Source organism: Aptenodytes forsteri, unplaced genomic scaffold (genome assembly GCF_000699145.1).
Source record: "Aptenodytes forsteri isolate BGI_AS27 unplaced genomic scaffold, ASM69914v1 Scaffold83, whole genome shotgun sequence".
Taxonomy (NCBI): Eukaryota; Metazoa; Chordata; class Aves; order Sphenisciformes; family Spheniscidae; genus Aptenodytes; species Aptenodytes forsteri.
The window spans coordinates 3,126,478-3,136,141 of record NW_008795371.1 but is presented as its reverse complement, the minus strand read 5'-3'; the positions used below and the strand labels follow the sequence as shown (position 1 = coordinate 3,136,141).

The following is a 9,664-nucleotide window of genomic DNA, read 5'->3' as shown; positions in this document are numbered from 1 at the left end:
GCGGCCGCCGAGCTGGGTCGGCTGCTGCTGTTGGAGCAGGCGCTGGGGTAGGTGGCGGGCAGGGGGGCACGGGGCCCCACCAACGCCACATTGACACGTGCTCCCACAGGCCCCCCCCAGGCTGGCGCCTGCCCACCCTGCAGCAGCTGGGGCGCCTGGTCTTCCTGCTGCCCCTCGAGAGCCTGCGTGCCGTCCCCCGGGTGAGCACCACATCCTGTCCCACCGCCACCGCGCTGCCCCGCAGCTGGCCATGCCCCGGCCCCTCCACCTGGTCCTGCAGCTGTGCTGACCCTCCCCATGCCCCATCCCCATGGCTGTGCCATCCCCAGTGGTGCTCCATCCTCGTGGCCATGCCATCCCCAGTGGTGTCCCGTCTTCGTGGCTGTGCTGTCCCTGCTGGTGCCTTGTCCTTGTGGCTGTGCCACCCCATCAGCACTCCCACCCTTGCGGCCGTGCTGTCCTTGCTGCTCCCATGGGCCTTTCTGCCAGTGGGGTCTGTCATGGCCCCTTTCTGCACGTCCGCCTGGTGCTGCCCTAGGACTTGCTGAGCAGAGACACGGTGGAGCAGCTGCTGCAGAGCCAGCGGGACTGGGAGCAGAGTGAGCTGGGACGCCTCTGCCACCCCCCTGGCACCCTGGGTGAGGGCCCCAGCCCACAAGAAGTGCTGGTGGCCCCGCTGGTGGCAGCTGCCAGGCCAGGGGACCGAGGTGAGACTATGCACTCCCCTCCCGAGCCCTGCATGCCCCTGTCGCAGCTAATGCACTGCCTGTCCTTGGTGCCCTCCCATGCCCTGCCCACACACTTTGTGCCCCTGCTGCCCAGTGTCCCCCGTGCTGTCCCCTCCCTGGGCTGGCCCTGTGTCCCTGGTGCCCGGTGTCCCCATGCTGTCTCCTCCCCAGCTGGTGTGTCCTCGTGAACCCCGCAGCTAGCGCTGCAGGGGACCTGGGGCTGGAGCCAGCTCACTCAGGCTGGCTCTGCAGCCCCCGTGCCCAGCTGTGCTGACATGCGTGCCACCTTCCCCGCGGCGTGGAGCGCGGCCCAGCTGGCCGCCATGGCCCCCCAGCAGTTGGAGGGCTGCCTGGGGCTGCTCAGCCGGGACCCAGTGCTGCGCCCCGACCAGCTCCGGGCTGCCCTGGGCCAGGCCCGGCGGGTGAGGGGGAACACGGGGGGCTGTGCTGGTGGGTGTGGTGGGGCTCTGCTGGGCTGGGTGGGCTGTGCTGGCGGGGGTGCTGGCCTTGGGGGGCTGCCTGTGGGATGGCTGTGCTGGCCTTGGGAGGGTTGTCCTTGGGGCGCTGTGCTGGCCTTGGGGTCTGTCTGTGGGCAGCTGTGCTGGCCTTGGGGGGCTGCTTGTGGGGGGCTGTGCTGGAGCTGCCCGGCGGTGCTGGGCTGGGGGCTGCCAGCAGCTCTTGGTGGTGCTGGTGCTGCAGCTGTGGGGCAGCACCCGGGCGCTGGAGCCAGCCCAGACCCCCCGCCTCGGCCGGCTGGCCACCCAGCTGGGCGAGCTGGAGCTGCGGGAGCTGCTGCTCCCTGACTGGGGGGCCCTCTCCGCCCTGGGGGAGCTGGACGGCTGGTTGCCTGAGCAGGTGAGGCCCTGGGGGCCGGGGGTGATGAGGGGTGGCTGGCCCCCATGACGGGCTTTCCCCCAGATGCGGGCTGTGGTCTCCGCGTTCCTGCGGCAGCGTGGGGCGAGCGCCCGGGACCTGGGGCTGCCTGAGCTGGTGGCGCTGGGGCACCTGATCTGCGGGCTGCCGGTGGCCGAGCTGCGGGGCCTGGACAGCTGGGAGCTCAGGTGGTGTGCACCCACAGGGACCATGGGCTGGGCGTGGGGCAGGGGTGCTGCGCCCCAGTGCGTGGCTGCCTGACACTGCCTGCTCCCTGCAGCAAAGCTGCCCCTTTCCTGGGCTCGCTGAGCCTGCGCTGCACGGAGCAGCAGGCAGAAGTGCTGGCCGCCTGCCTGACCTCCAGCGCTGCCTTTGGCCCGGCTGCCGCCTGGGGACCCGAAATCTTCACAGAGGTTGGGACACTGGCAGGTGAGGGCTGAGATGGCGCCATGCCCCACGGTCACTGCTCCCTGCTCTGCTGACCCCTGTGCCCAGGGATGGCATCCTGACCCTGCACTCTGTGCCCCAGCCGGGCTCCCTGACATCGTCCTCTCTGCACTGGTCCCGGAGCAGATCTGGGCGCTCACGCCCCGGGCCATTGCTGCTGTCCCAGCACGCAAGTTCGCAGTGAGTTCCTGGCATCCCCCACCGGCACGCTCGGCCAGGGCGCGTGTGGCACTGTCTCCCTGCACACAGGGGAGGGGGGGATCCCTGGCTGAGCCAGCGTAGTGGGAGCACCCCTGCGCCAAACGCTGAGGGACAGAGGTGGGACGTGTCTTGGCTGTGCTGGGGAGCAGGCGCAGGGCCTCGCCATTGCTGGCTGCCCTCTCCCCACAGGTGGTGTTTGGCCCAGCTCAGCTGCGCACCCTCTCCAGTGCCCAGGCCGCAGCTGTCACCCTGGGGCAGCGCCGGTGGCTCAGCAGCGCCCAGCACCAGGCCCTCGCCAGCGCCCAGTGCGAGGGAGAGGCTGCCCAGGATGGCCAAGGTGAGAGCAGCAGGGTGGCTTCTGTCCCTATGCAGCGCCCAGCCTGCCTGCCGTGGGCAGCTCCCCTGCCCGCTTGCCCCTCATTCCTGCTCTGCACCTCCGGGCTCAGCACGGGCACCCCAGGATGCCAGGAGGGCTCAGGTTGTGCAGGTTCGGACCCTGGTGCTCGCAGTGCTGCCCCACAGGGAGGCTGGCTCCACTGCCTGCCCAGCTCAGGCTCCCTGTCGGGCCATGTCCCATCCCACCTCTGCCCAAACGAGACCTCCCTGCTGCCGCTCCCTGTCCCAAACCCAGGTCCTGAACAGCTGCTCTGGGGGCAGCAGCAGACTATGCTGTCCCTGCCCAGAACTATGCGTGCATGTGCATGTGTGCACATGTGCATGCATGCATGTGTACATGCATGTGAACACTGTGAGGGCTCCCGGCAGCAGCCGGGATGTGAGCCCCTCCACAGTGTGCCAGGGCTGGCACACTCAGCTCTGATGGTGCTTCCTCTCCTGCAGGCAGGAGCGGAGCCAGGCCCCAGTCTGACTTCACCTTGGCTCTCCTGCTCTGCCTGCCCTGCTGCTTTCTGTGAGTATCCCAGTAATAAACTTGTGATGGGCACAAGCAATGAGCTCTTCTCCCTGCCTGCCTGCCTGCAGTGACACGTGACCCCAGAGCACCTTTCCCTGCCTGGCCCTGTCTGTCCCTGCAGCTCCTGGCACCCTGCAGCAAGCTGCCCCCCAGCCCCGGCTCCCTACCCACATGCAGTCCCTTGTAGCCCCCCAGACCAGAGCAGCCTCAGTGGCCCCCCCTGGCCCGTTCCCCAGGGCAGCAGTGGCTCAGGGAAATCCCAGGGAGGGCTGCTCAGGGCAAGTGCAGGAAACCCAGACCTGGGTGGGTGCCTTTCTGCAGGGCAGAGAGGCCTGCAGCAAGCTGCCCCCCAGCCCCGGCTCCCTACCCACATGCAGTCCCTTGTAGCCCCCCAGACCAGAGCAGCCTCAGTGGCCCCCCCTGGCCCGTTCCCCAGGGCAGCAGTGGCTCAGGGAAATCCCAGGGAGGGCTGCTCAGGGCAAGTGCAGGAAACCCAGACCTGGGTGGGTGCCTTTCTGCAGGGCAGAGAGGCAGGGAGATCGCTAGGGAGATTGGCGGCGCGGGGGGGGCCGGGGGGAAGGCCGGCAAGATGCACACGGGTGCCTTTCTGCAGGGCAGAGAGGCAGGGAGATCGCTAGGGAGATTGGCGGGGTGGCGGGTGCTGGGGTAAGGAGGAGACCGAGCCATGGCTACAGCAGCGCACGTTTATGGGGTCTGGCCTGGCGCGTTGCGGGTAACAGGATGCAGCGACATGCTGGGCACAGAGATCGCATAAGCTACGGGGGGAGCTGGGTCCCACAGGGCTGGCACTGCCTTGGTCCAGCTCAGTGCCGGAACTGCGGCACCGGGGAGGGGATGCGGATGTCCTGCCCCTTCTCCAGCCGCCGCTCACAGTCAATCAGGTAATTCACACCGTCTATCACCAGCTGCACCAGCTCCACCTGCACCAGGAGCACACACATCCTGCCTCAGGGGCTGTCCTGGGAGCCACACCAGCAAGGCACCTGGCCAGCCCCACTGCGTGAAGGGCAGGTGCTGCCACCCCCAGTCTCCACGTACTGGCCCCAGCACACGGCCCTGGAGCTGTTTGGGTGCCGTGGGCCTGTCATGCACGCATGCTCCAGAACCTCCCTCCCCAAAAGCAGCTCTTCCCGGCACCCACCTCTGACTTCCCCAGCCGGTCCAGGTTGGAGATGTCGAAGATGCTGCCAGTAGCTGCGGTGTCCACACCGCCTGTTCCACGCTTCTGTAGCCGGAGGTTCTCCAGGATCTTAGGGAAGCGACTATCCTGGTGCCCAGAGAAGACATCAGTGCTCAGTGGTACCATCAGCAAGGGAGTCGGGGCTCTGCTGCTGACTGCTCCCTGGGGCAGCCCTCCCACCACTTACAGGACCCCATCAGTGGGCTTGTAATCCCTGCAGGGAGCCCTGCCCTGAGCAGACCCAGGTTGACACCCGGGTCCCCGGCCCCTCCAGCCACAGATGCAGGCGTGGGCTAGACCATATGCTCCACTTCCTGGGGGAACCTGAGTGAGGTCCAGGGCTGGGTCCCATGCAGTCCTGCACCTCTTGCGTGGCTGGGCTCCCTGTGCCCCAGCAGCTGGGGCTCCGCGCAGCCCTGGCCTGGCTCCCCACAAAAAGTGGCCACGGTAATACCTTGCTGAGCAGCGGCAGCTTGATGTGGACACCTGCTCGCAGCCCAGTGCCCAGGTTGGAGGGACAGGTCAGGATGTAACCCAGCCGCTCATTCCACATGAACTCCCAGCCTCGCTCCTGGATTAGCCGCTCCACCTGGGTTAGAGGCACAAGCACCCATTCAGACCCTGGCTGTGGAGTGCCCAGGCCTTGGCATGGCAGCACCGCCCAGCCCCGGCCGAGCGCAGGGGGCCAGCCCCGCAGCGGCCCTGCTTGCCCCTGTCTGCCTGTCCACCTATCTGCCTGTCCATGGGACTGGCGTAGCGGGGCTGGCCGGTGCTCACCTCCTTCAGGCCCCGACAGAACCGCTCGAAGACGCGCTTCATGTTGCCACCCTTCTCCATGGAGATGACGCGCGTGTGGTCCTCCTCGTTGATCCAGATCAGGAAGGTCTTCTCGTTGTTGTGCCTAGGGACAGGTCAGTGTTCAGCTGCGCTGGTGCCCGGCAGAGCCCCTGTGCCCACCCAGCCACCTGTGCCAGCCCCGGCCGTGCCCCTTCTGCCCCTGTGACCATGGTGCCAGTGCTGCCCCACAGTCCCGGTGCTCTGTCTGTGCCCATGGCTGGGAGCGCGTTGGAGAGCACAGCCCGGCAGCAAGGCAGACAGCCAGGAGGTGCTCCTGGACATGGGCCAGTGTTCATCCACACGTACCGCTGCGGGTGACAGGTCCTGGCTCTGGTGCCATGGGCACAGGCAAGTGCTGCTGGGGAGGAGCAGCGCGGTGCCAGTGTGGTGGCAACCTTGCCTGGACTGGGGACAGGACCACGGCTCCTGCACCACACAGGCAGCGGGAGGCGGCTGTGAGGTGTGGGGTGCACATTGGGGTGCTGGGTTAGGGGGTGGCTGGAGCTGGGGACCATGCGTGCTGTAGAGGTGTCTTCCATGAAACTGCTATAAAGGTGCTGTGCAAGCGAGGGTGGTGTGGGCGAGTGCGTGTGCTGGCTGTCACTCCGCGGGTGCGTGGGATGTTGTGTGGGATGTTGCATGGCTGTGCAGAGATGCTGGGAGGGAGCAGTAAGATGCAATTGTGGCAAGATAAGTTTGGGGGCAGGTAGAGCATGCAGAGAGCCAGGAGGAGCGCTGGGGATTGCCTGGGGAGCAGGAGGCAATTACAGTTGTTGGCAGCCTAGAGTGCAAGGTACTGCAGGATGGTGAGAGCGGGCAGGACGGACAGCAGGGGCTGGCTCCAAAGTCCCACTTTTTAGGAGGACACTGTGGCTTGTGTATGGAACGGCTGGCTGCTGACTGCAGCACATGAGGGGCTCCCAGGTCAGGCGTGAGCAGGGAGAGCCCAGCTCTGCATGGCCACAGAGCCTGGGGTGAGTGCGGCCCAGGGGTGCTGGTACTGCATGTGCTGGGGTCTGCGGTTTGGCGAGCATGGGGAATACTGGTGGCGGGGCTGGGGCAGCTGGGCAGAGCAGCAGTGTCCCCCGCCTTTCTGCCCTGCTGACTGCCCGATGCCGGGGCAGATCCTCACCAGATCCCTCGGGCGTCGGGCCAGTCCCGGGCCATTCCTGCTGCCGTCAGGAGCGGGGACACCGGCTTGTCAAAGAGGAAGTGATCCTGGCGGGAAGCAGAGTGCGAGGGCTCACCAGGGCTGCATGGCTGGTGCCAGGGCACCCTGTCTCACCAGTCCCAGCCTGCCATGCAGGTGATGCAGGTGATGCACCGCGGCTGTCTCAGGCAGGACAAGCTCACCTGCTGTCCCCACCTGTGGGCAGGAGTCCCTGCCTTCCTGGCCAGGGAGGCAGAAGGCTGCTGGTGCACAAGCCCACCCTGTACCAGGGGCTGGCGGGGCACCGGCCGTGTGCCACGAGCCTGCCTTCCCCTGGGCATGGGCAGGGACATGGGGTGAGAGCCGGAGGGGGCCGTGAGCTGCTGAGGCTGTGTTCAGCAAGCTCCGTCCTCCCCTGCCTTGGGAGGGCTAAGCAGCTCCATGAGCACCCTCTGCACTGCACAAGTGGCCTTGCTGGGGAAGGGGGTCCTGGTCCCACAGGGCAGTGGGGCTGGGAAAGGAGGATACGGCCTTCCGGAGAGGCAATGCTGGGGAAGGGGTCCTACTCCGCGGGCACCTGGGGTGGCTGGCCAAGAGCTGCACCAACTCACATCAATGAGCTGCTGTTGCTCCTTTTCCGTCATCTCGCTGAGGCGGTAGTACCGGCCTGCCAGGTCTCCAGTGAGGCCATTCAGCGCCTCCACGGCCACCTTCTCCACCTCTCGCCGCTCAGCACGGGTGCAGGCTGGCGGCAGGCTCAGCCCGCGGATGCTGCGTCCAGTCCGGACCCGGGATGAGAGCACATAGCGCTCATCGAAGTGGCCAAACTTTACCTGCAACAGACATGAGCCATGTCCATGTGGTGGCAACAGTGCTGGTGCTGGCAGGGGCCCTGTCCCCTGAGGCCCAGGAAAAGGTCCCCACACGCAGCACCACTGCCCGGCTCACGTACCTTGGTGGCATCCAGGTCTGTGACGTGCTTCATGGTGCGGGGGTTGTATCCATTGTGCCGCTCCTGAATCACGGGGTCAAACAGGTCAGCAAACACCTGGAAGCAAGTGGAATGATGTGCAGCACTGCAGACCCAGCACCCCACGAAGCCCCTGCCACAAGCTTGGTACAGTCCTGCTGCCAGCGTGGGGATGTGGCAGCAGGGGGGCCGCAGAGGGTGTCTGGGGGCCACGGTGTGTCCTGCAATGCAATGGCAATCCATGGGGCCGACACTGCCTGGGCAAATGGGGCTCAGGGGCAAGGAGGAGGAGGTTGCAGGGCTCTAGGAACCGCTGACCTGAAGGAGCCCTGTGTCCCACAGGGACACGCTGGGGCTGGCCAAGGGGCCTCTCCAGCTGCCCGGGTTGGGCAGGAGGAGGTGGGCAGTAACATCCCAGGCTGCTGGATATACTGCAGATACTGGGACTCCTCTGGCTACTGCAGGCACCCTGGAGAGCCTGGAGCATGGTAGGGCTCTGGCCGCCACTCACCTCGTAGGTTTCTTCATCGCCAGCTACCATGCCCACAGTCTTGATGAAAGGGTGGCCGGGGTTGTCGACACCCGTCTGGATGCACTGGTCCAAGGTCCAGCCATTTGGGGTTGCTTTGTCACAGAGCCTGGCATAGATGGCTGGCGTCAGGTTGCTGGCCATGCAGTTGTTGTGCTTCCGCAGGTCAGGGTACTCAGCGCTGCAGGAGGAGAGACCGATGAGTCCTTTGGGGCCAGGGGACCCCAGCGCTCGTGCCCTTGCCCCACAGACACCCTCAGGGCAGGTGTGGGCAGGGGAGCTCCAGGGAGGGAGGTCAAGCTGCTCTGCTTGTCCATGCCAGCAAAGGCCAGCCGGGAGCGGGAAGGCAGTCACTGGCATCGCACAGTGAGGGCAGAGAGCAGCCTGAGCTGAGGGCTGACATTGCCACAAGGACAAGAGTCCGTGAGCAAATCTGGACTGGCTGTTAGGGTGCGGCTCCTTATCAGCCATGTACCAGGGCCCTGGGGTTGGGAGAGCTTGCCAGGCTAGTGGCAGCAGCCACGTCAGCCGCAGCCCCACACTGGGGCACGGGCAGCTGGCAGGAGCCTGTGCGCTGAGCTGCCAGGGTGGCCAGGCCACGGAAAGGGGGTCTCGCTCCCCTTCTCCTCCCTGGGGCTTCCCCAACGCCGGCCCAAATGGAGGGTGGCTGCTCCTGCTGCCCCCCTGCTTCTGCCCAGCACCGGGGTCTGCCTGTGCAGCGAGCAGGGGAGGCAGGGCACACAGCCCGCGGGAGCCCTGGTGTGTCTGGCCCCTGGGCCCCAGCCAGGTGCCATGACCCCCCATCCCTCCACCCCCTAGATGCCACGGGGCAGGAGATTGGTTGACCCCGATCTGCAGCTGGTGGGAACCGCACTGCTCTGGCACAGTTCATTGTATTAGGGGGATGCTTTCCTCTAATCAGCTTAGCGGGAGGCTGCCCCCTGACCTCATTCCCACTTTAGCCAGACTTTGTGCTTGTTCTGTGCTCACAGTGGGACTGGCAGGGCAGGACCCCTACAGCGCTCTCCTTGGCCAGGTCTGTCCTGCTGGGAGGTGGTGCCTCCGTTTGCCTCAGTGTGACAGGACTGGCCCTTGTCAGCCCAGGCGACCTGGCTGGTGGCTGGAGGGGGTCCCGCAGCCCTAGGGATGACTGTCTCCTCTCCCAGAAGGGGTGCTGCCTTGGGGGGGGGTGTCCACGTGGAAGAAGAGGAGCTGGGGCTAGTGCAGGTCTGGGTCGGTGGGAGCAACAGCTGGCCACCATCACCAGCAGCGAGTCCTGGCACCCTCCTGGCGCTCAGGTCCTCCTCCTGGGCTGAGCGTCTGCACAGGGCGCTGGCAGCCCCCCATGCTGCAATGCAGAGTGCTGTCGCTGCTGCCGCCTCCTCCCCTGTGTCTGCAGGCCAAGGAATGTGTGTTGGCCCTTCGCCTACGGCTTGGCTACTGCTTGTGGCTTCCTGCGCTTTGCAGAAAGAAAGGGAGGTAGGGCTTACATTGTCTGCTCTGCATAGGGAAGCACTTGGCTCCAGCCTGGACCAGTGCAAGGAGGTGTTTGCTCCAGGCAGGAACTTGTCCCAGGCAGTGCAGGCTGAGGGCTGCTCCCCCAGCCCACACACATATCTGTGCCATGTTGAGATGCTCCAGTTCAGAGGCTGACTCGTCGTATATGGGATGCAGCCTACCCCCAGCCTCCCGCACTGCTCCTGCCCCTGCCATCAGCTGGCTACTGACCCATGTCTTCCCAGGGAGAGACACTCTGGTAAAAAGCATTTGCTGATCACAATGAAACACTTGGACAAGTTCCCCCCCCGCCCCCAG

The 9,664-nt window shown here is 66.0% G+C and overlaps 2 protein-coding genes across 2 annotated transcripts in view; one reads left to right on the top strand and one right to left on the bottom strand.

Moving 5' to 3' along the window:
* STRC (stereocilin) overlaps positions 1–3,163 on the top strand; it is a 21,015-nt gene extending 17,852 nt beyond the window's left edge. Inside the window, exons 20-28 of the mRNA XM_019472364.1 lie at positions 110–200; positions 539–707; positions 981–1,150; positions 1,428–1,583; positions 1,647–1,789; positions 1,882–2,030; positions 2,131–2,228; positions 2,439–2,586; positions 3,090–3,163. Of these exons, the coding sequence (XP_019327909.1) occupies positions 110–200; positions 539–707; positions 981–1,150; positions 1,428–1,583; positions 1,647–1,789; positions 1,882–2,030; positions 2,131–2,228; positions 2,439–2,586; positions 3,090–3,163 (1,198 nt within the window). The remainder of the gene's footprint in view (positions 1–109; positions 201–538; positions 708–980; positions 1,151–1,427; positions 1,584–1,646; positions 1,790–1,881; positions 2,031–2,130; positions 2,229–2,438; positions 2,587–3,089) is intronic.
* A 691-nt stretch (positions 3,164–3,854) lies between these two features.
* Positions 3,855–8,027, bottom strand: LOC103899883 (creatine kinase U-type, mitochondrial). Its single transcript, XM_019472388.1, has 8 exons — positions 7,832–8,027; positions 7,303–7,398; positions 6,962–7,183; positions 6,333–6,418; positions 5,141–5,264; positions 4,818–4,952; positions 4,325–4,450; positions 3,855–4,103 (listed from the first exon to the last, which is right to left on the bottom strand). The coding sequence occupies exons 1-8, from the start codon at positions 7,991–7,993 to the stop codon at positions 3,987–3,989; spliced, it is 1,068 nt and encodes a 355-aa protein (XP_019327933.1). The 5' UTR covers positions 7,994–8,027; the 3' UTR covers positions 3,855–3,986.
* Between the last annotated feature and the right edge of the window lie 1,637 nt (positions 8,028–9,664).

Bases quoted from the DNA above. Each gene is read 5' to 3' on its own strand.
- LOC103899883 (XM_019472388.1), bottom strand. From the start codon at position 7,993: ATGGCCAGCAACCTGACGCCAGCCATCTATGCCAGGCTCTGTGACAAA. The intron at 7,399-7,831 runs GTGAGTGGCGGC...ACTTGCTTCCAG, and splicing joins GCGATGAAGAAACCTACGAG to GTGTTTGCTGACCTGTTTGA. The intron at 7,184-7,302 runs GTACGTGAGCCG...TGTCTGTTGCAG, and splicing joins CAGACCTGGATGCCACCAAG to GTAAAGTTTGGCCACTTCGA.